This window comes from Abramis brama (assembly GCF_963993115.1).
Source record: "Abramis brama genome assembly, chromosome: 9".
Taxonomy (NCBI): Eukaryota; Metazoa; Chordata; class Actinopteri; order Cypriniformes; family Leuciscidae; genus Abramis; species Abramis brama.
In genome coordinates this window covers 26,825,302-26,849,717 of record NC_139971.1, presented here as the reverse complement: position 1 = coordinate 26,849,717, position 24,416 = coordinate 26,825,302, and the positions used below count along the sequence as shown (strand labels likewise).

The 24,416-nt window shown below is 39.8% G+C and overlaps 1 protein-coding gene across 3 annotated transcripts; it reads right to left on the bottom strand.

Moving 5' to 3' along the window:
* Window positions 1-883: 883 nt before the first annotated feature.
* On the bottom strand, window positions 884-24,329 carry LOC311089392 (uncharacterized protein). 3 transcript variants are annotated; one of them, XR_014607684.1, is made up of 6 exons: window positions 24,113-24,296; window positions 23,380-23,495; window positions 6,413-6,539; window positions 5,939-6,114; window positions 3,347-4,024; window positions 884-2,471 (listed from the first exon to the last, which is right to left on the bottom strand). XR_014607684.1 is itself a non-coding variant. In XM_084124061.1 (3 exons), exon 3 carries the CDS (start codon window positions 18,533-18,535, stop codon window positions 17,195-17,197), a length of 1,341 nt encoding a protein of 446 aa, XP_083980187.1. In that variant the 5' UTR covers window positions 18,536-23,149; window positions 23,380-23,495; window positions 24,113-24,296; the 3' UTR covers window positions 15,879-17,194. The 3 variants fall into 3 exon arrangements, 1 of the variants encoding a protein (XP_083980187.1); XR_014607683.1 differs by lacking the exons at window positions 884-2,471; window positions 3,347-4,024; window positions 5,939-6,114; window positions 6,413-6,539 and adding an exon at window positions 15,879-16,680 and having other exon boundaries at window positions 24,113-24,329; XM_084124061.1 differs by lacking the exons at window positions 884-2,471; window positions 3,347-4,024; window positions 5,939-6,114; window positions 6,413-6,539 and adding an exon at window positions 15,879-23,149.
* Window positions 24,330-24,416: the final 87 nt, after the last annotated feature.

The following is a 24,416-nucleotide window of genomic DNA, read 5'->3' as shown; positions in this document are numbered from 1 at the left end:
TTCGGCGTTTGCTGGCAGGCGTGCGCTTGCTGCAAATGACATTTCCAGTCGCCGACAGGGAACTGGGAAATGTAAGAGAAAAGGGGCCAGTAACTACGAACACACTTTTCTCCTTTCGCCGGTGAATGACGCGCAGAGGCAGGGTAGTTTTTCTTGTAACGTAAAGAAAAACTAACCCCGACCGTCCGCTTCCAGGAGGAGCAGCCTCGGAGAAGGATGCCAGGTGAGTCCTCAGAGTCACCATAGGCAATCGGCTCGGAGTGAGGGCGGTCGCCGTCAGCGAGCGCGAGAGCTGCGAGATCCTCTAGGAAAGGGGGGCGTCTTGAAAAAGACGCCCGGCTCTTTTAGTGTAAAATGTACATAATACACATTATACACAGAAATATATAGAAGGATATAGGCGCCGGAATGCGCAGCAGGTACGGCAGTGGAAGGCGGCGCTGGCCAGCGGCTTCAAGTGGCTCGTCCCGCTGAATTGCTTCTCAGACGACGCGTTGCTTCTCTCGTGATCCAACGATGCGTGAGCTTCGCTGAAGAGATGAAAAATCAAGTGAGTCAGCCTTTTCGAGCTACCTTTATAAGGCTAGGCCACGCCCGTTTCGGCGGGAAGTGGCAAGGAGGGCGCAAAGCGCCCTCATTGGTCTGATGTTGCATCAGCCCTCGCTCGATAGGCTTATGCAGTTGCCGCAGAGCAGCCAATGAGCGAGCGAGCCGTCTCGCCTATGGCTGTATGCTGCTGCAAATGCGCTTTACAATATTACAAAATTAAGGATAATTTTTTGCTTCAGTATTTCGTGAAAAGAGACTTTTCCCGCAGCGTCTTAGCTAAGACGCAGTACGAGAGAACTCTCGTAAGAGAACATGTAATCTACCTGAGGGAATAATATGCTCAAAAAACATTTCTGATTATTATTAATGTTTTAAAGCTTTTAGAAAGTACATAGAAAGCTTTTGTAACATTATCTTAACTGTCACTTTTGATTAATGTAATGCATCCTTGCTGAATAAAAGTAGGCAATTACTTTCTTTATTTTTTTCCCCAAAAAATAATCTTACTAACCCCAAACTTTTGAACTGTAAGCCTAGTGTATAATGTTAAAAAAGCTTTCTATTTTAGATAAATGCTGTTATTTTGAACTATGGTTTGTTTGTAATGTGACTTTTTTCATGTATGACATTAAAATTATTTTTAGAATTAAATACATAAATAGGTTAAGCAATACAAATGTGTTTATGTCTGATAACCTTTTAAACACAAACTTAACTGCAGACACTGAAATGACGTACACTGTGTGATACAGTACAAATATTTTGAGTGTCCCTCATTTTCCTATAAATAACCACGATTGTCCCGCATTTTCCTTTTCTGAAGTTGGCAACCCTAACTGTCACACACACACATGCAGGAATACAAACAAACGCAAGCATGCACACACACTGACATCCACACGCACAGACACACACCCATACACACACACATACAAATCCACATGCACAGACACACACACAAACACACACACGCACACACATGTACGCACGCATACATACACGCACAGACACACACACACACACACAGACACACACATACACAAACACACACACACAGACAGACATGCACATACTACTACTTTTTTTAGGTATATACATAAACACGCAATACAGCCAAATTGCTCCACGTCATTTCTTTTTGTGGAAAGCCAGTGCAGGCCTGAGCGGTGGTCATATTTTGTACCGCCATGCGGTACATCTAGTTATATTACAAGTGCATGAAAATACAAATGAACCCGTTTTATTATTGTATCACACTATATTGTCCTCCAGTTAAAGCTGACATTTCAATTATTTAATGCCTCTCCCCCACATTTAAATAGGCTGAGGAAATACTCAGACTAGAGTTTAAATCTTTCAGCTAGTCATAACAACAAACTTAAAGCTTTATTACTATGCTTAATCAACAACAAACTCCTTTCTGAACACAGCTCTCTGGTCTTGTAACATGAGTTGTAATGAACACTGAACATGAAATGTACTATAGTGCACAGTCAAGCACTAAACCAGGACCATATTACTTTTCAGAAATACAAGCGCTGTGACCATTTTATGAGTTAAGAGTGCACGATATGGTCTCACGATGAGGCCACCTTTGCTAAAGACACGCTCTACTGGTGCAGAGGATGCTGGTATAGACAGCACTTTTACAACCAGAGAGTAGAAATGTGGGAATCTCTCCCTGTTTGTCGACCAAAATTCAAGCGCTGTATTTGTGTCTGTGTCTTGAATGGCATCAAAGTAATTGTGTATCTGAGATGAAATGCATGTATCCTTAGCTGAGTGGCTCAGGTGCTTGTGGGCTCGATAGCGAGCTAGAAGTTGTGGGCATTTGCCAGGAGGAGAATCTGTGGTTTCATCAGCATCACCTCCAGAATGCATGTCTCCATCTGCTGTGGCCTCAACTTCTGCAGTCAAAGTATCTGAAAAATATGAAACATGCACAAATAGCACACGTTAAAATGCATTATTTGGTTTTAGGGACCTAAGGACCATTATTGTATGCCTACTGCATATTTTTATGCTCTGCAGTATACAGAGTATATGGTAGACAAATAAGAAGTTTGCTTCAGAATAAAATGAGTAAGTGTAAAATGAGTGTTCTTTTCAGATCCTTTCTGAATTTCTTCACCGAATCTGGACTCTCATTGTTGGTTACATCTAGATCAACCCAGTTCAGGCCAAACTGAGGATCAAGCATTGTAGCCAAGAAATAGACATTATGGTTGAACTGGTCCTCTTTCCCATTTTGCTCAACCATTTTGGTTCTCACAAAGATCCCAGAGAATCTCTTTAAAAGCGATTGCCGAAGGGCTGTGGCTAGTGGCCGGCAATGACTTCTTGACTCTGATATTTGGAGCAGATGAGTGTTTAAATCAAGTACAGTGGGGACCACCATACTAATAGTGACCATTTTCTCACCCTCTGTAAGGTTTGTTGCTTCCGCAAAAGGAAAGAGAACAGAACCTAAATCCTTCAGTTGATTCCATTCATGAACTGAAAAAAGAAAATGTCTGAACTGCAAATTTGTGCGAGGTCCCTATGGTCAAGTGCTGTAAGGGCCTGTAGCTGCTTGAATGTACTGTTCCAGCGTGTGGATGTAGCTGCAGGAATTGATCTATCTGTCCCAAATTTAGCCTCAAATCGCTCTTTAAATGTAGTGCTTGTGTGAAGTAATGAGGTTAATTTTGACATTTTGGCAAGTGCTGAAGAAAAGGCCTTGGCTTCTTTCATTCCATCATGTACAACTAATTACAGAGAATGTGCAAAACATGACAAGCCTTTGTCTTGTTCTCACCATGATAGTCTCGTCTTCCCAGGTCACATCCTCCCAAAGACTCTCATCATCTGCATCACTGTGCTGCTCTTCCTGTGGTAGCTTGACTTTGAATGCACACTTCATATTGGCTTCATTATCAGTAATAATGTACCTGACTTTACTTGCTATGTTATATTCATCAATGATCTCGTCAAATGCCATGGCTATGTTGTCTCCACTGTGTCTGCCACAAAACCTCTTACAGTCTAAAAGAAAGGACTCCAGCTGATTTCCATCTCGGTTTAATCCATGGGCTGTAACACCGAAGAAGGACAGGCATGGTTCGATCAGACCATATGTCAGCAGTTATGGACACAGATGATTGGGTCTGGGGCTTCCACTTAATTGAATCCTTCACCTGATCAACCAACAAAGGAATGTGTTTTTCAGTGATTGTTTTTCTTGCAATGGGAGTGTATTTGTTGTCCACTACTTTCAAGAAATGTCTGAAATGCTGATTTTCAACAATTGACAGGTAAAGTGCAGCCAATGAGCAGATCCTTAGATCAGATGGTGGCATTATGAATTTCTTGTTGTCTTGGAGAACTTGCATCATAAAGTTGCACTGCTTGTTTGGTCAATTCTGGTCTTGCAAATCCTGCAATGCTGGGCTGTGCAGCATCTGTTGGTTGTTGCTGTCTTTGGTACTCTCTTATTCTGGGACAAAAAAAGGACAAAATTTTAGCAATTCTTGCTAATTCAAAAACAGAAGTTAAATGTAAAACAAAGGTATTTGTCTAATGTGCCTAAAACATTTTTTTTCAAAGTTTTGTTTAAGCTATTTAACTAGTTATTGCAATTCAGATCACATTAAGTAATTGCATTACATTAAGAGCAAATCATTTTAAATTAGGACTATAATTACAGTCCCTGCATTTCTGTGGTGATATGCTAATTTCCTTACTAAAATGTTTTTCGTAAGCAAAACAAATTATTGCTGACTTTGAAGACATCGTCCTAGCCACACATTGATATCCAGTGAGTGATGTGTGTGTTTTGTCTGCAAGCATAAGATGATGCTACTGCTGCCTGCCGGTGTGGTGCAGTAAAATGACAGGCGGGGAGACATTAATTAATTTCTCATCTCAATTTTATGATGATTTTATTGTTACACATGACGCGGACTCGACTGTACTCAGAATATTTTCCGAGTCCAAAATGTCCAAGTCCGTGTCAAGTCCGAGTACAAATTCACCCGAGTGCGTGACAAGTGCGAGTTCATTCAAAATTGGACTCGAGTCCAAGTTTGAGTACCCCAACTCTACAAAAGATAGATAGACAGTCTTTCTTACCACACTACAAATCAAATTATTAGTTTGAATTTGCGGAGCTCTTCAAAGCACGTATAGTCAGAGCGCCATCTTGGTCACTCTCTCGAGCTTAAAGACTTGTCTGAGGCATTACAAAACAGAGAAATTCGTCTCTCAGAACGGTTAAAAAAAGTTAAATGGCAGGCTGATGTTTTCTTAGCAATGATGGAGACACCAGGCCTTCATTACCAGATTGCCTGTCAGGCTGTTCAGGATGGTGTTTTTAAGGGGGTTCCATTGAAAACTGGTGTAGCTGCCAGCCAATGAGAATATACAATAGCTACATAAAAAGTTTATTTATGCCCACTTTCTGGCTGAAAGCACCGCACACCACAGAGCAGCCTTTCGGGCACTTTCTCCTAGACAAAGAAAAAGGACCCTTTCCAGACTGCTTTCCAAGAAACACACACACATAGAGTGTACATTAAAACAGATACATATGTAACGGAGACCAGCTAGTAGTCGCTGTGTGAGTAAACCTCACTCCTCTGATCTCAATAGGTGCTCTAGCGACAGTTGCTAGAGGCTGCAGTCTTTAGTCTCCAGGAGGAATTACTCCAGGAGAAACTATTGAGATGGAGTTTGAAGAAGAACCCCGCAGAACGAGAGATGAAGATACAGAGGAACAAACAGGTTGGTGTTTTCCTTCATTCTCTTTAATGACTGATGAGGAACATTAAGATGAAAACTGACATATTAGACTATGGATTACTTTTATTTCAATCTTGAATTGTCTAATTTAATATGTTTGTTTTAGGTCTGATGGAACAAAGTGAAGTGGAGGAGAAATGCCATCAGCTTCAGAAACCTCAACAAAACACTCAAAGAAGAGGAGAGAAATGTTCTTGCACCTGCTCTCAGTGTGGAAAGAGCTTTACAACTAAATCAAACTTGAAGAGACACGAGAATCCACACCGGAGAGAAACCCTTCACATGCCATCGGTGTGGAAAGAGCTTCACACGGGCAACTAGTCTAAAAAATCATCTGCTGTTTCACTCAGGAAAAAGATCATTCGACTGTGATCAGTGTGACAAGACATTTATTTTGGAAGCACACCAGAAAAGACACATGAATATTCATGCAGATGTGGAGCCTCGTGTGTTCTGTTTGTGGAAAGAGTTGGTTACGACTGGACCTATTCAAGATATTATAGATATTATAAACATTAACATGATTTTCTGTAAAGCTGCTTTGAAACAATGTGTATTTGAAAAGCGCTAAATTTGCTTGACTAGCACTGCAATGTGGACCAGACTTTACCTCCAAAGTGATCTCCATCACACAGCTCCATCTGGAAAGCCTCGTTCTTCACAAGCACCCGTCCACAGTCAATGAAGAACATACTGTCAGATTGAGCACTCTGATGAATGATGATGTCACCAGCATTTATGAACTCCTTGTCCAACTTCATCAAGATGGCTTCAATTTAATCATTTCTGTAAATACATATCAAATACATATGAATGTTTGAATACTTTCGTTCCAACTTACAGTAAAGTATTTCTTTGTGTAAATACATCAAAGACTTCACAATACAATAAAGACTTAGCAAAATTAACAGAATATCACTTCTTTAAAAAGATTTGAAAGAATTAAAAATGCACTTATACTAAAATGTTATAGTACATAAAATATATTTTCTCATCTACAACAAAGCTAGACTTGTTTTTTTTTCACTTTTCACACAATACCCTTGCATTTATTTAACTTTTTTTTTAAAACACCATCCTCCACCTGAACTGCTCAGCGATTTCAGATCCCTCCATTTTTACACTGCTGAAGATTCTCCTCTCACTGAAGACACGTCCAGTCAAGAAGTTCCCAAAATCTGCACAGTGGGTTGAGATGTAGCCGGTTCTTCCTGAACAAAATGAAGAATCAATATTAGAAAAGACAGACGTAAATTTATTACATTTATACTCCCAATGACAAGCTCAAATTTGACCTCTAGACTTAAAGGGATAGTTCACCTAGAACTGAAAATTCTGTCATTTACTCGCCCTCAAGCTGTTCCAAATCTGTTTGAGTTTCTTTCTTCACTTGAACAAAAAAGATATTTTGAGAATTGAAAATGAAACAGTTGATGGGGCCCCATTAACTTCCATATAATTTTTTTCTATTTTTTTCATACTATGGAAGTCAATGGGGCCCCATTGACCGTTTCATTTTTTGGGTGAACTACAAATCCTGCAACTTCTCGTTTGACATCCAGGTAATGTGCTTCTATAACGGATTTCAGCTTAGCCAACCTCAACACATTGGACAATTTTGCTTAAAGGGTTAGTTCACCCAAAAATGAAAATTATTTTGTTAATTACTCACCCTCATGTCATTTCACACCTTTAAGACCTTTGTTCATCTTCGGAACACAAATGAAGATATTTTTAATGAAATTCTGAGAGCTTTCTGTCCTTCCATTGGGAGCAATGCAACTTACACATTCAAGGCCCAGAACGATAGAAAAGACATCATTGAAGTAATCCATGTGACTCTAAGTGGTTTAAACAATTTTATGAAGCGATGCAGTTGCTTTGTTTTAGCAAAAAAACACAATTTAATGGCAATGTAATATATAAAATGGCAATGTATTTCTTATTTAAATTTACATTTTCCATACCATATGTGCAATGTTTGGGGCAAAGTGACAATTCAAATTCAATAATATAATTAAATTAGCAATTTCCTACACTTGTAACATATAATTTAAACATATATATTTAAAATTCTGCAAAATTAAAATTAAAATGTATTACAAAAATGATTAGAGATGTTTAAAGGTATAATTCACCCAAAAATGAAAACTGTCATTATTCACCCTCATGTTGTTCCAAACCTATAAGACTTTCGTTCATCTTTGGAACACAAATGAAGATCTTTTTAATGAAATCTGAGAGCTTTCGGTCCCCCCATTGACAGTCTATGCAACTAAAACTTTGATGCTTCAAAAAGTTCATTAAGAGATAGTAAGACCAATCCATTTGAATCGAGCAATTTACCGTAGTTCAAATTTTCTGAAGAGACATGATTGCTTTACATGATGAACAGATTTAATTTAGTCTTTTCTTCACATTTAAACATTGATCAGCGAACATAAACAGAAGCTCAACCGAACATGCTTGACACGTGAGAACATTCAAAATTCAACCTGTTCATCATAAAGGAAGCGATCATGTCTTCACAAAATTTAGACTAAACCACTCAATGCATATGGATTAGTTTTACGATCACTTTAGGAACTTTTTAAAGCGTCAAAGTGGTAGTTGCTTAGCTGTCTATGGGGGGTCAGAAAGCTCTCAGATTTCATTATTAAGATCTTCATTTGTGTTCGAAAGAAAAACGAAAATGTCTCAAGGGTTTGGAATGACATGAGGGTGAGTAATTGATGAAAGAATTTTCATTTTTGGATGAACTAACCCTTTAACATGTTCAAGCTAAAATTGTAGCAAAATGATAATTTAAATGCTATTTTTCTTAATTGCATTTACACTCACAGTTAAGACACTTACGATAGCATTTTTATGAAATACCCGCGATGAACGTGGCAAAATTCAATGTAGATTTAAAAAAAGGATTCCGAACCGATCACATCCCGCCCCGCCCCGCCCTGCCCTGTCAATCATTGTATCAAGTGCCTTAACTTTGAGTGTAAATGGAACTAGGAAAAATAACCTAAATTATAATTTTGCTACAATATTTGCCTGAACATTTTAAACATCTAATTTCTGTAATACATTTTAATTTTTAAACTTATAAAATGTTCAAATGTATGTTTTAATTTTATGTTAAAGCTAGTGTAGTAATGCAAATTATTATATTATTAATTTTGAATAATTTTTTGCTCCAGATTTTGCACATCGTATAGAAAATGTAAATATAAATACAGAAATACATTGCCATTTTACACATTGAATTGCCATTTGGCATGTTACATTTCATATTGACATTTGGTACCTGTATGCTACCATACTTTGTGAATGTCAGAGTTTTATGTGAATATACTTTCAATTAAAGGGTCATGAAACCCTAAACCAAATTTTCTGACATTTTAACAGAGGTATGTGTGTTGAACACCGTTGAAGACAATATTAGCATCTGTTAGATTTAATAGTAGGGGGAAAATGGTTAAATTTTAGTTTTTTTCCGCTATTTTCATCTTCCAGGTTTAAAATCTTCATCTTCATCAGAGCACTATAGTACTTTGATGACTCATCGGTGTCTCATAATTATTCATGAGACTGAGTTTTCTTATCCAATGAGAAGACACTTTCTCTTAATTATTCATGACACCACATGGATCTTTCCAATGACAGACATGTCAAACTGTGATATCGCGTACTAGATGAGATAGGCAATGATGGGACGCGCATTTGTTTTTGTGGTGCAAAAGTTAAAGTTTGGTATTTCTAGCTGATATGATCCTAATGATCTGAGTGATCTGTTAGGTTTACATTCAGTGAGCATATCTGCAATGTATTGAGGTCCTAGGCCATTGAATGATTTATATACCAGTAATAATACTTTAAAATCAATCCTAAATCTAACTGGGAGCCAGTGTAAAAACCTGAGGACTGGTGTGATATGTTCATATTTTCTGGTTCTGCTCAGAATCCTGGCAGCAGCGTTCTGTATGAGCTGCAAATGTCTTATGGTCTTTTTTGGGAAGGCCAGTGAGGAGTCCATTACAATAATCCACCCTGCTGGTGATAAAAGCATGCACAAGTTTCTCTAAGTCCTGCTCAGCTACTGTTCGGACGCCCTTGCTTACTGCTCCGCGCTTTGCTCTATCGCTTTTACATTTTATCTCCTATATTTTTATATTTTATTTCCTTTTATCACCTAATTTTAACTTCAGCAAATCAGCACAGTGCTCATACGACAAAGTTTGGATTACTACAAAAACGCAGAATTCTTTTACCCGACCAGCTTACATTCCGGGAAAGGAAAACACAACTGCCTACAAGGATAAGAGAAAATGCCTCTTCTGGTTCAAGAATCTTCTTGCTGCACCAACTGCCACAGACTTTTACAAAGGATTGCAGTTCTTGAAACAAAGTTACTTACGGGACAACCAAACCAGGCGGAGCACACAACAGAGCTTCGTCATGGACACCCTCAGCATATAGCCGGTGAGTCCCATGAAACTAGTGCTCCTCGACAGGTAGAGAAACAAGCCGATCGACTTACTAATCGATGGCACAAACAGGGAGCGAGACCCAAAGGCACTCGAGACATCAGATTGTCACGAGCATCACATATTGCCGCAGTAGCATCCTCTACCCCAGATACAGCTCTGACAAGGATTGCAAACACTGGTCTTCTACCACTGCCTATACATCTTGAGAACAGATTTGAAGTGCTAATGAATGTAAATGAGGAATCCCCAAATGTGATGAATGTGATCGAACACAGACTGAATGGGCCAGTAGCTAACACTGATGCTAACTGGCACTCAAGGTCGAGCAGACAGCGGCACTCAGCTCAGAGCGCAGCCGAGCCCAGGACTCTGATAGTGGGGGACTCCATAATCAGAAACATTAGCAGCAGGGATACAACTACGTGCTGCCTTCCACAAGCAACAACTTCTGATGTAAACAAGGAACTTCAGAACATTCTGATGAAACATAAGACTGCAAAACGACTCATCGTTCATGTGGGGAAGAATGATATTCATAAAGAGCAGTCAGAACTCCTTAAGAAGGATTTCAATGAACTTTTTGAAACACTTAAAAGACTTAAAGTTCAAACATTCATCAGTGGTCCACTCCCAGCAAGAGGAACAAACAGGTTTTCACGGTTGCTTGGGCTTAATACATGGCTGCAAAAAACCTGCTATATAAAAGGAGTGAACTTTATTGACAATTTCAATCTTTTCTGGAGTCAGAGACAACTTTTTCATCGGGATGGCCGTCACCCAAACAAACTTGGTTCAAGAGTGTTAAAGGACAATATCTACTTCTCCCTCAATCATCCTTCTGCAGTGTGTGCCAATCAACTCAATCTGAATGGCACACACACACCTGGACACAGTATGAATGACGACGGGACTTCACTTCAGCAGCAAAATGGACATGCGGTTGACATATCACACAAGGACAATGATAACACCACTCCGCCACAACAACCTCTGCTCCCACAGAGCTCACCACAGACAGACATATTAGAACTGCTCGAAGATTCAGCACCCAAGGACGACTTCCTGGAAAACAGCCAGGGAAGCCAGGACAGCATATCACAGCCTCCGATAACACCAGAGCAACAGCCCCTTTCACCAGACACTTTTTCCCTCTCTCCAGCATCGCCACTTCTGTGCTTCTCACAGAAAATGGAAGAACTGGTGCATGCTGGAACCAGACTATCCCACTCTTTTGCTGCAAGCCCCCAGATACCAACCAAAAAACGACAGGCACCACAACCACCCGTACCAAAGCCTGCACCAAAGCCTGCGGGCCCAGCTCGCCCTCCCCCTCCTGTGAGAGCTCTTCAGCCTCTGCCACAACGCCAGGGCCCACACCCTCCTCCATCTGCTCGAGGTGAACCAAAAACAACTGATACCACCTCTCAGTGATATGTGTCGGGTCCCCGCTCTGATAACAGTAACTTTCTCAAATGTTTACAGAACAAGCGGGAACCCAGTGTGCCTGTATCTTTCTCTATTGCTGTTCTATTACAAGATAGAAAGTCTAAGGCCTTCAATAGCCGCACAGCAAACCCAACTAATCTGGTGCCTATTACACGTCAAACTAATATTGCTGTGGGGACAAAAAGTAAGACTGTTAAGTTAGCACTTTTAAACATTCGCTCACTTAAAAATAAATCACTTCTAGTCAACGACTTAATAACCACAAACAACCTGGATTTTATGCTTCTAAATGAAACCTGGCTAGAAGAAAGCTGCAGTGCAACAATCCTCAATGAAGCAGCCCCCCCGAACTTTACTTTTATGAGTGTCTGCAGAGCTGTTAAGAGAGGTGGGGGTCTAGCTGCTCTTTTTAGAGATATCTATCAATGTAAGCAAATATCATTTGGGAATTACTTGTCTTTCGAATATCTGGGTATTGTGTTAAAAGGTGCTCCACGCATTTTACTTGTCATTATTTACAGGCCTCCAAAATACTCTCCAGCCTTTGCTGAGGACTTTACAGAATTGTTATCAACAATTACCTCAGAGTTTGACTGTTTTGCCATTGCTGGAGATTTTAACATCCACATAGATAGTGCAGAAAATAATATGGCAAAAGAAATCAATACTGTTTTAAAAACTTTTGATCTGACTCAGCATATACATGGACCCACACACAATCGTGGACACACTCTAGATTTACTTATCAGTAAGGGTCTAAACATTTCACTGATTGTTATTAAGGATGTAGCACTGTCTGATCATTTCTGTATTTTCTTTGATATATTGATCTCTCCTGCCACTGAAGCTAGATCTGTGTCTGTTAAGAAGAGATGCTTAAATGAGAACACTAGTGTACTATTTATGAAGGCTATATCCTTAACACCAAGCATATCTGCAGACTCTGTTGATTTTCTCCTTGATTCTTTTAACTCAAAAGTTAAAAGTGTGATTGATGATATTGCTCCTGTGAAAGTCAGGAAGAAGAGTGGCAGACAAAAAGCACCTTGGAGAAACTCAGCAGTGCAAAATATGAAAAGACAATGCAGAAAAGCAGAGCGCATGTGGCGGAAGACAAAACTTGTAGTCCATTATAACATCTACAAAGACAGCCTTCATGCTTTCAGTATGGAACTAGGCAAAGCTAGACAGACTTTCTTCTCAAATATTATAAACAGCAATTTAAACAACACACGCACTCTTTTTGCTACTGTAGAGAGACTGACAAACCCCCCAAGCCAGATTCCCAGTGAAATGCTCTCAGACAACAAGTGTAGTGAGTTTGCTTCTTTCTTCTCTGAGAAAATCAATAATATCAGAAAGGCGATCAGCACATCCTTGAGTTGCCCTGGGGTCAGACAGATCAGACCACCTGAGAAAATAGTTACTATGTCTGATTTCAAAGAAATTGATGGCAAAATTTTGGAAGAAACCGTACAGCACCTTAAAACATCAACCTGCGCCCTTGACACACTTCCCACATCTTTTTTCAAAAGTGTGTTAAACAGTTTAGAAGCAGATCTTCTAGAAGTGGTAAATGCCTCACTTCTCTCTGGGAGTTTTCCAAACTCCCTTAAAACTGCAGTTGTCAAGCCCCTCCTGAAAAAGAACAATCTGGATAAGACCATATTAAGCAACTATAGGCCGATCTCAAATCTTCCTTTCATAGGCAAGATCATTGAAAAAGTTGTCTTCAATCAGCTGAACAAATTCTTAAGCTCGAATGGATACTTTGACAATTTTCAATCTGGTTTCCGACCGCACCACAGCACAGAGACAGCGCTCATAAAGATAATAAACGATATTCGCTTAAATACTGATTCAGGCAAATTATCAGTGCTGGTATTACTCGACCTCAGTGCTGCATTTGACACTGTCGATCATAACATACTTCTTGACAGGCTGGAAAACTGGGTGGGGCTTTCTGGGATAGTCCTAAAATGGTTCAGGTCATACTTAGATGGGAGAGGTTATTATGTGAGTATAGGAGACCATAAGTCTGAGTGGACATCCATGACATGCGGAGTCCCTCAAGGCTCAATTCTTGCGCCACTCCTGTTCAACCTGTATATGCTCCCAATTAGGCAAATAATGAGAAAGAACCAAATTGCCTACCACAGCTATGCAGACGACACACAGCTCTACTTAGCCCTATCGCCTAACGATTACAGCCCCATTGACTCCCTGTGCCAATGCATCGATGAAGTCAACAGTTGGATGTGTCAAAACTTTCTTCAGTTAAACAAAGACAAAACTGAAGTCATTGCGTTTGGAAACAAAGATGAAGTTCTCAAGGTGAACGCATACCTTCACTCTAGGGGTCAAACAACTAAACATCAAGTCAGGAATCTTGGTGTGACACTAGAGTCAGACCTTAGTTTCAGTAGTCATGTCAAAGCAATAACTAAATCAGCATACTATCATCTGAAAAATATTGCAAGAATAAGATGCTTTGTTTCCAGACAAGACTTAGAGAAACTTGTTCATGCTTTCATCACCAGCAGGGTGGATTATTGTAATGGACTCCTCACTGGCCTTCCCAAAAAGACCATAAGACAGTTGCAGCTCATACAGAACGCTGCCGCCAGGATTCTGAGCAGAACCAGAAAATATGAACATATCACACCAGTCCTCAGGTCTTTACACTGGCTCCCAGTTAAATTTAGGATTGATTTTAAAGTATTATTACTGGTATACAAATCATTCAATGGCCTTGGACCTCAATACATTGCAGATATGCTCACTGAATATAAACCCAACAGATCACTCAGATCATTAGGATCATATCAGCTAGAAATACCAAGGGTTCACTCTAAGCATGGCGAATCTGCTTTTAGCTATTATGCCAGCCGCAGCTGGAACCAGCTTCCAGAGGAGATCAGATGTGCTCCTACAATAGTCACATTCAAATCCAGACTCAAAACACATCTGTTTAGCTATGCATTTACTGAATAAGCACTGTGCCACTGTTTCGTCCGACTGTTTGTACTGTACTGTATTTTATTTCTATTTTTCTAAACCGTTTTTAATTATTCTTATTTCTTTTTATTATTTTAATTTCTTCTATGTAAAGCACTTTGAATTGCCATTGTGTACGAAATGTGCTATATAAATAAACTTGCCTTGCCTTGCCTTGCCTAAGTCTGGCTGGAAACAAAGCATCTAATAATAGGGCTAAGTAGATCTGTGTGTCGTCTGCATAGCTGTGGTAAGCAATTTGGTTCTTTCTCATTATTTGGCTCATTGGGAGAATATACAGGTTGAACAGGAGTGGCGCAAGAATTGAGCCTTGAGGGACTCCGCATGTCATGGATGTCCATTCAGACTTATGGTCTCCTATACTCACATAATAACCTCTCCCTCCTAAGTATGACCTGAACCATTTTAGGACTATCCCTGAAAGCCCCACCCAGTTTTCCAGCCTGTCAAGAAGTATGTTGTGATCGACAGTGTCAAATGCAGCACTTAGGTCGAGTAGTACCAGTACTGATAATTTGCCTGTCAGTATTTAAGCAAATATCGATTATCTTTATGAGCGCTATCTCTGTGCTGTGGTGTGGTCGGAAACCAGATTGAAAATTGTCAAAGTATCCATTCGAGCTTAAGAATTTGTTTAGCTGATTGAAGACAACTTTTTCAATGACCTTGCCTATGAATTATGAAAGGAAGGTTTGAGATCGGTCTATAGTTGCTTAATATGGTTTTATCCAGATTGCTCTTTTTCAGGAGGGGCTTGACAACTGCAGTTTTAAGGGAGTTTGGAAAAGTCCCAGAGAGAAGTGAGGCATTTACCACTTCTAGAAGATCTGCTTCTAAATTGTTTAACACACTTTTGAAAAAAGATGTGGGAAGTGTGTCAAGAGCACAGGTTGATGTTTTAAGGTGCTGTACGGTTTCTTCCAAAATTTTGCCATCAATTTCTTTGAAATCAGACATAGTAACTACTTTCTCAGGTGGTCTGATCTGTCTGACCCCAGCGCAACTCAAGGATGTGCTGAACACCTTTCTGATATTATTGATTTTCTCAGAGAAGAAAGAAGCAAACTCACTGCACTTGCTGTCTGAGAGCATTTCACTGGGAATCTGGCTTGGGGGGTTTGTCAGTCTCTCTACAGTAGCAAAAAGAGTGCGTGTGTTGTTTAAATTGCCGTTTATATATTTGAGAAGAAAGTCTGTCTAGCTTTGCCTAGTTCCATATTGAAAGCATGGATGCTGTCTTTGTAGATGTTATCATGGACTACAAGTTTTGTCTTCCGCCACATGCGCTCTGCTTTTCTGCATTGTCTTCTCATATTTTGCACTGCTGTTGAGTTTCTCCAAGGTGCTTTTTGTCTGCCACTCTTCTTCCTGACTTTCACGAGCAATATCATCAATTACACTTTTAACTTTTGAGTTAAAAGAATCAAGGAGAAAAATCAACAGAGTCAGCAGATATGCTTGGTGTTAAGGATATAGCCTTCATAAATAGCACACTAGTGTTCTCATTTAAGCATCTCTTCTTGACAGACACAGATCTAGCTTCAATGGCAGGTGTTGTAAAGTTTTCTTTGATCGAAGCAGAGACCAGTGAGACAGTTGGGATCGCGTTCAACAGAAGTTGTTCTTTATTGAGAACTCCACTGTATGCGGCTGTAGAAACTTCCAACATGATCTAATCTAACATAACTTTACATGGTATCTTATAGGCATTTTAGGAGGAGGGACTTTTGGGGGTGGAGACAAATTCAAACAAAGCATGTAAATGAGTATACAGGTTAAGGTAACACCCTAGACTGAGGGTCTAGCCAATCCTAATTCAATCAGCATAAGGCTCCAAGGGCCATTTGGGTCCGAAAGCCATTTGCAGAACAAAAGGTGAGATTCTCAGTGAATCATTCGTGTGCTAATCCCATCAGTTCTGAGTGATACTGGGACTCAAAGAGCCATTAAAGACAATGAGGAGAAAACAGGAAAGGCAACTTTGCTGAGCAGAATCATTATCTTACCCTTAAACACTAAATACAATATTCTTTACCGTGATGTTATGTAAGGAAGCATATTTGAAATAGATTCTTAAATTTGAATCCTTCAGTCCCCTCTTTGAGAGTTCTTAAAAACTCTCACAAAAATACAAATTTAGACACAAAGTTCATTCTTGTAACTGGTGTAAGTTACAGGCACATATAACTTGCTCTGTGTTGTTCATCTGTAATTGCATGCTGACACAGAAACAAACATGCAATTTAGGGTCCGTGAATTCTCTGCGTTGTGGATTTTTCATTTTCTCTTGTGATAGTTCGTTCAGCAGTGGGTCTGGTTGTCTTCTTGAGGTTGGGGCTTCATACGCAGATGAGACGGTCGTTGCATATGGATCTCGAAAAAGCCATCAAGTTTTATCTGCACACTGTAAGACAGAAAACAGAAAAACAGAGAGCAGTATTTCTTCAAAACACTACGGTTGTAGCAGTTTAAACACTATGGTTCTATCGTTTTCAGAGTCTACTGTTGTCGTTTCATTCTTTCCCTATTTTATTCGACACCTATGGACCAGTGAGGTAAGGATGGACTAAATCGGGAAAGGCCTATGAGGTAGTGTCTTCACCCTGGGTTCACCCCCGAACGCCTGTTGCGTTCAGTTCTTCCCAGGGCACCTCACTTGTCCGTGTCCTATTCTGTCCCTGTGTTGTGTACACACTGTACAGTGTGTGAGAAAATTGGCACATTTCCATTCTCCAGTGAAACATCAGTCCTAATAAACATCATTAACAGAGGATGGTGTCTGATTGTAATGTTCTGCAGTATAACATTTAAGGCTGTGAGCATACTGAATGTCCCCCAAACAAAGGCTGTGACAGTCAATAAGTCTTTCATCTTTGTTGTAAGTTACTGGGGAGATTAAGCACTCACAGCCTAAATGGTTAACACCGTATCAAGTTGCCCCACGAGTTTAACGAGGAGGGGAGGGGCTGCTTCAGAATATCAAGCAGGCTAAGCAGAAGCTGATTAACCTTGTTAACTTCTTTAAAGTTCTTTTTGTTTTTCCTACATTCTTTTCCAAAATGTCCGTGCTTGCCACAGTAAGAACAACTGGCTTCTCTAGGACTTTTGCGTTTCTTTGGCTTCTTTGAGTTGACCTTAACAGAAACTGCTGCAATTCTTACTCTCTCTTTGACATCAGAATCTCTTTCCCAAATAGCTAAACTGTCCAAGTTGTCTTCCAGGGTTCTCGTACACCATGTGATGTTTAAGTAAGGCAACGCCTTTCTGTGTTCTGGCAAAAGACAATGAAACCATGTGCGAACCAAAGGGCCATTATCACCTAACACCTTCTCTGGCATGTCTGCAATTCCACTGTACACTGCAGCTACCTGACAGAATCGTTCTGTGTACTCACAAACAGTTTCACCCTTCTTTTGTACACAATTAGTAATTTTCGACCAAGCGATTTTGGGTCCTAAGATATTCTTTAGGATTTTCAAAACACCTTCTCTCAAATCGCCTTTACTGACATGTTGCAGTTCGGAAGTAACAGCAGACTCAAAACTGTTGAATTCAGATTCAGTTAGAATTTGTGATATCAGCTGTGTAACTTCTGCCAACGACATGTCATAAAGACGCATTTTACTGATCAATGCTTTCCTAAATTCAGAAAAATGTCTTTGCACTGATGGCAAACTTTCAGCAATTCTCTCGATATCTTTAGGTCCTAGAGATGTTTTGACTGCTTGTGGCTGCAATATGGGGGTTGCAAATGAAACTGTATCAACACCTTTTCCCTGAGGCTTTTGTCTAGCTACGCACACTTCAACTGCATTTACATCTGCATTGACATTGTCCTCTATTCTATCAAAAGACTGTAAATCAGGATAGCTTTCATCTGACTGTTGGTCTTCTAAATCACATTTGGTTGAGGCTTTGTTATGGCCCACCTTTGTCTTGAGACAGGACATGTGAGTCTGCAATTGTTTGTTCTGATCGTTTAACGTAGCAATACAACGAGCTTGTTCTTGTGCAATGGATAAGCTAAATTCTCTGTGACAACAGATAATGGCTTTCACATCGTTCTTGCGAATACTTACTCCTAGTACCTTCTTACAATCTTCAATTGACCACACTTTGTCGGCATCAATGCCAAATTTCTTTGTTAAATTCAATCTGACTTTCTCAGTCACGATGGAGTCCATGTGCTCTGATAACAAAGACTTGAATTCACTATCTGTCCAAAAAGGTGCAATCTGTCTAGTACTTTTCCTAAACATTTTGTGAATTTCTGTTACCACAAACAAACACTAAAAAAAACTTCTCTCTACTGTCTTGCAAACAGAGGGTACAATCTTATTAGCACATGAGGCTAAATCTTCTCTAGCTTACAAAGGTCTTCTTCTAGCAAGAGCATACACACAATAATAACATGTAACTGTTAATCTTCCCTGCCAACAACAGAGGATCAATTTCATCTCTAAAAGAAAACTTTTTAGAGGCTTATCTTTAGTTAACCAAACTCTACAGCTGTTTGTTAACTACTTCTCTGAACGGTGCAGAGGAAAACATTTGTACTGGTCTGCATTGGTTCTTTGAATGGTTCTTTGGTTGTACAGAAAACATTCGTCTGGAACTCAGTCAGCTTTGTTGAGATCTTTGAGCTTGAAGTTTTCAATCTGGAGGAAGCTGGAAAGATTCAGTCTGGCAATCTTTGTCAGATCTTTTGTTGAGCTTGAAGTTTTAAGATTCAGTTCTTTGAGTTTCCTTCTTCTCCATCCGGGTCACAAGGCACCATCTGTTGTAAAGTTTTCTTTGATCGAAGCAGAGACCAGTGAGACAGTTGGGATCGCGTTCAACAGAAGTTGTTCTTTATTGAGAACTCCACTGTATGCGGCTGTAGAAACTTCCAACATGATCTAATCTAACATAACTTTACATGGTATCTTATAGGCATTTTAGGAGGAGGGACTTTTGTGGGTGGAGACAAATTCAAACAAAGCATGTAAATGAGTATACAGGTTAAGGTAACACCCTAGACTGAGGGTCTAGCCAATCCTAATTCAATCAGCATAAGGCTCCAAGGGCCATTTGGGTCCAAAAGCCATTTGCAGAACAAAAGGTGAGATTCTCAGTGAATCATTCGTGTGCTAATCCCATCAGTTCTGAGTGATACTGGGACTCAAAGAGCCATTAAAGACAATGAGGAGAAAACAGGAAAGGCAACTTTGCTGAGCAGAATCATTATCTTACCCTTAAACACTAAATACAATATTCTTTACCGTGATGTTATGTAAGGAAGCATATTTGAAATAGATTCTTAAATTTGAATCCTTCAGGCAGGAGAGATCAATATATCAAAGAAAATTCAGAAATGATCAGACAGTGCTACATCCTTAATAACAATCGATGAAATGTTTAGATCCTTACTGATAAGTAAATCTAGAGTGTGTCCACGATTGTGTGTGGGTCCATGTACATGCTGAGTCAGATCAAAGGTTTTTAAAACAGTTTTGATTTCTTTTGCCATATTGATTTCTGCATTATTTATGTGGATGTTAAAATCTCCAGCAATGACAAAACAGTCAAACTCTGAGGTAATTGTTGATAACAGTTCTGTAAAGTTCTCAGCAAAGGCTGGAGAGTATTTTGGAGGCCTGTAAATAATAAGTAAAATGCGTGGAGCACCTTTTAAAACAATACCCAGATATTCGAAAGACGGGTAATTCCCAAATGATATTTGCTTACATTGAAAGATATCTTTACACGGAGCAGCTGGACCCCCACCTCTCTTAACAGCTCTGCAGACACTCATAAAAGTAAACTTAGGAGGGGATGTTTCATTGAGGACTGTTGCACTGCAGCTGTCTTCTAACCAGGTTTCATTTAGAAGCATAAAATCCAGGTTGAAGTGATTTATTTTTAAGTGAGTGGATGTTTAAAAGTGCTAACTTAACAAGTCTTACTTTTTGTCCTACCATATGGGCCCGCAGGCTTTGGTGGTTGCGGTGCCTGCCGTTTTTTGGTTGATATCTGGGGGCTTGCAGCAAAAGAGTGGGATAGTTTGGTTCCAGCATACACCAGTTCTTCCATTTTCTGTGAGAAGCACAGAAGTGGCGATGCTGGAGAGAGGGATAAATTGTCTGGTGAAAGGGGCTGTTGCTCTGGTGTTATCGGAGGCTGTAATATGCTGTCCTGGCTTCCCTGGCTGTTTTCCAGGAAGTCGTCCTTGGGTGCTGAATCTTCGAGCAGTTCTAATATGTCTGTCTGTGGTGAGCTCTGTGGGAGCAGAGGTTGTTGTGGCGGAGTGGTGTTATCATTGTCCTTGTGTGATATGTCAACCGCATGTCCATTTTGCTGCTGAAGTGAAGTCCCGTCGTCATTCATACTGTGTCCAGGTGTGTGTGTGCCATTCAGATTGAGTTGATTGGCACACACTGCAGAAGGATGATTGAGGGAGAAGTAGATATTGTCCTTTAACACTCTTGAACCAAGTTTGTTTGGGTGACGGCCATCCCGATGAAAAAGTTGTCTCTGACTCCAGAAAAGATTGAAATTGTCAATAAAGTTCACTCCTTTTATATTGCAGGTTTTTTGCAGCCATGTATTAAGCCCAAGCAACCGTGAAAACCTGTTTGTTCCTCTTGCTGGGAGTGGACCACTGATGAATGTTTGAACTTTAAGTCTTTTAAGTGTTTCAAAAAGTTCATTGAAATCCTTCTTAAGGAGTTCTGACTGCTCTTTATGAATATCATTCTTCCCCACATGAACAATGAGTCGTTTTGCAGTCTTATGTTTCATCAGAATGTTCTGAAGTTCCTTGTTTACATCAGAAGTTGTTGCTTGTGGAAGGCAGCACGTAGTTGTATCCCTGCTGCTAATGTTTCTGATTATGGAGTCCCCCACTATCAGAGTCCTGGGCTCGGCTGCGCTCTGAGCTGAGTGCCGCTGTCTGCTCGACCTTGAGTGCCAGTTAGCATCAGTGTTAGCTACTGGCCCATTCAGTCTGTGTTCGATCACATTCATCACATTTGGGGATTCCTCATTTACATTCATTAGTACTTCAAATCTGTTCTCCAGAGGTATAGGCGGTGGTAGGAGACCAGTGTTTGCAATCCTTGTCAGAGCTGTATCTGGGGTAGAGGATGCTACTGCGGCAATATGTGATGCTCGTGACAATCTGATGTCTCGAGTGCCTTTGGGTCTCGCTCCCTGTTTGTGCCATCGATTTGTAAGTCGATCGGCTTGTTTCTCTACACACAGTATGGCCTGTCGAGGAGCACTAGTTTAATGGGACTCACCGGCTACATGCTGAGGGTGTCTGTGACGAAGCTCTGTTGTGTGTTCTGTCTGGTTTGGTGGTCCCGTAAGTAACTTTGTTTCAAGAACTGCAATCCTTTGTAAAAGTCTGTGGCAGTTAGTGCAGCAAGTAGATTCTTGAACCAGAAGAGGTATTTTCTCTCTTATCCTTATGAATGTAGGCAGTTGTGTTTTCCTTTCCCCGGAATGTAAGCTGGTCGGATAAAAGAATTCTGCATTTTTGTAGTAATCCAAACTTTGTCGTTTGAGCACTGTGCTGGCTATAATATCTTGCACTAAAACATCTTGCCTTAGAATTCTTGACTGCAGTCCCTTATAGTGCCCACTCATGTTTGCAGCTCTATCATAACCTTGATCCCGGATGTTTTCTATTTTCAAGTCAATTTCTTCCAGTAGAGCCATCACAAGGTTTTCAAGAGCATCTCCGCTTGTTGAATGCACATTGCACACCTGAATGAATCGCTCCTTTATTTTCATGTTGTGTACATATCTCACAACAAAAGAAACCTGTTCAGTGTGGGACACATCTGTCATTTCATACAGAAGTATCGAAAAGATTTTGCTCTCTTGAATTTCTTCTCCGATGACACGTTTTACTGATATTGCCAAAGCTTTGATTAAGTCATTCTGGGTTCTGTTCGAGAGGAGCGAGACAAGAGGTATTTTTTGGGTATTTAATACACTGTCATACTTGCTGAACAACTCCACTAACTCTAAGAAATTCCCTTGATTTTGGCTTGATGAATTCTCATCATCTCCCCTGAAAGACATGCCTGTCTTGCCAGGAAAAGAGTAATGGCAATCAGATGCGACAACACTTCTCTGTTCCTCTCCCTCTCTTTGTCTTTTGCAGCTTGCGACTCAAGGTCACCCACTTCAAATGCTGCCTCCAGTAATTTTTTCTTGAATGAGGTCCACCTCACCATACCACACATGTGAGCCTCTGAGGCACAGTGCTCTTTCATTTTTTCTAAAGCCTTCCTCCAGCGATTTAATCCTACAGTTTTCTAGTTAGTGTGACACTTGTATTTTTCATCATTTAAAAAAAGACAACAGCTGAAGCAAAACAAGGCTGATGTGCTAGTAGAATATTCTAGCCATGGGTTGTTCTCATACCACTTCTTCTGAAATGACCGTCCCTCTACATTCTTTGGAAATGACAGTACTGGTTGGCAGGGTCCAATATTATCATACATTTGGATAAAGGCCTCATTGTACTTTATGTTGAATTGTAGGACGTGGGAAGGGTCAGTTGGGTGTTGTAGTCCAAATAGGTTTGAAAATAGCCTCTCTCTGGCATCTGTCTCCTTCTCCTGGCTCTCTGTTCCCTGCTCTCTTTCTGTCGCTCATGCCTCTACATTTTCCTTTTTCTCACCAGCCTCTTTCTCCAGGCTTGCTTCTTTCTGCACTGTTTCTGTCGCTTATGCCTCTACATTTCCCTCTGTCTCACCAGCCTCTGTCTCCTGGCTTGCTGTTCCCTGCTCTCTTTCTGTTACTTGTGCCTCTACATTTCCTTCTTTTTCTTCCTCTATCTCCAACTCCTCATTTGATCTATTACTTTCCACTCTGTCCATCTAGGAACAAGGCACAATTTACTATTTCAGCATTAAACTATTATTTTAACCATCACTACTACTCTTGCACCTAATCAATAAGTGCACCTTAAATATTGATACAAAACATTAAAGAACTGATGCACTGGAATATAGTAATTAATATTATTATTACTGTTGTAGATGTTGTTGTCTAAAATTGAACACCTTTGCAATGTAAACAAATGACAGGCTACATGTGTTATTCTTACCTATTGTGCTCTTCATAAACCAGCTGGATAGGGATCCACTGCCTTTTGCTGCCTCAAGCAGCTCCTTCTTTTTTTTTTTCTTTTTTTTTATCCTCTCTTTGCAAGGCATCTTTGCACTGCAGAACACACACACAAACACAAAATGACATTCAATACCTTTTCCTGAAATCTACTAGGTTCACATCTCCTTCACACTGCACTTTTATGTCAGGTCAGGTCAGGTATATTTTTCATTTTATATTGACATTGATATTTTTAAATATATTTCCAGAGATATATTATTGAGTTTACAGGTTAAAGTAGTCTTGCTGTTGTAAACACTACTGTTGCTATTGTAGAATTTTGTTGTTGATGTTGTCATATTTAAAATATAATTATATTTTAATCCTGTTCTGAATTGTTTTATTTTTATAATGATAATTCAGAGAATGAGAAAATCATTATAAACCTTACCAGTGTTGTGATAATTATTTTTAAGACACTCTACGTTTTTAAAAATAAATACTGTAATAATAATAATAGTTTAGTCAAATAACATAAAAAAAGACCAGACCCCTCGACGCCTGTGAAACTTTTCTCCCTCAAACAGCAAGCTAACGTTAACTTACTTCTACAGGCTACACACAGCAATATAAACAACATCTGCAAGCTCTCTTCACATCGTTCTTGTAAAATAATAATAATAAGTAAATAAACATTAAAATCACTTCGCTGAGAATGAAACACCACTTACCAGCTGCCGCGGTGTTGAAGATATCTTCTGGTAATAAAAAAAATGCGCGTGCGGCGTGAGGAATCGTCCCGGTCGAATGAGGTCGTCGTCGTCAGGTGAAAGGTCATCATGTGGGTCATTTTATTTACGGCTAAATTATTATTCATACATTTTACTAATATTTAGATTGGTCATGGGCAGGCATTCACAAAAGGGCCTTTAATTACTAAAAAAATGTGAGGAAATTTTACTTTGACAAAAGGGCACTTTGGGCACCAAGGGGCAAAGGGGCAGGTGCGGTAAAGTCGACATCAGGTTGAGTAAA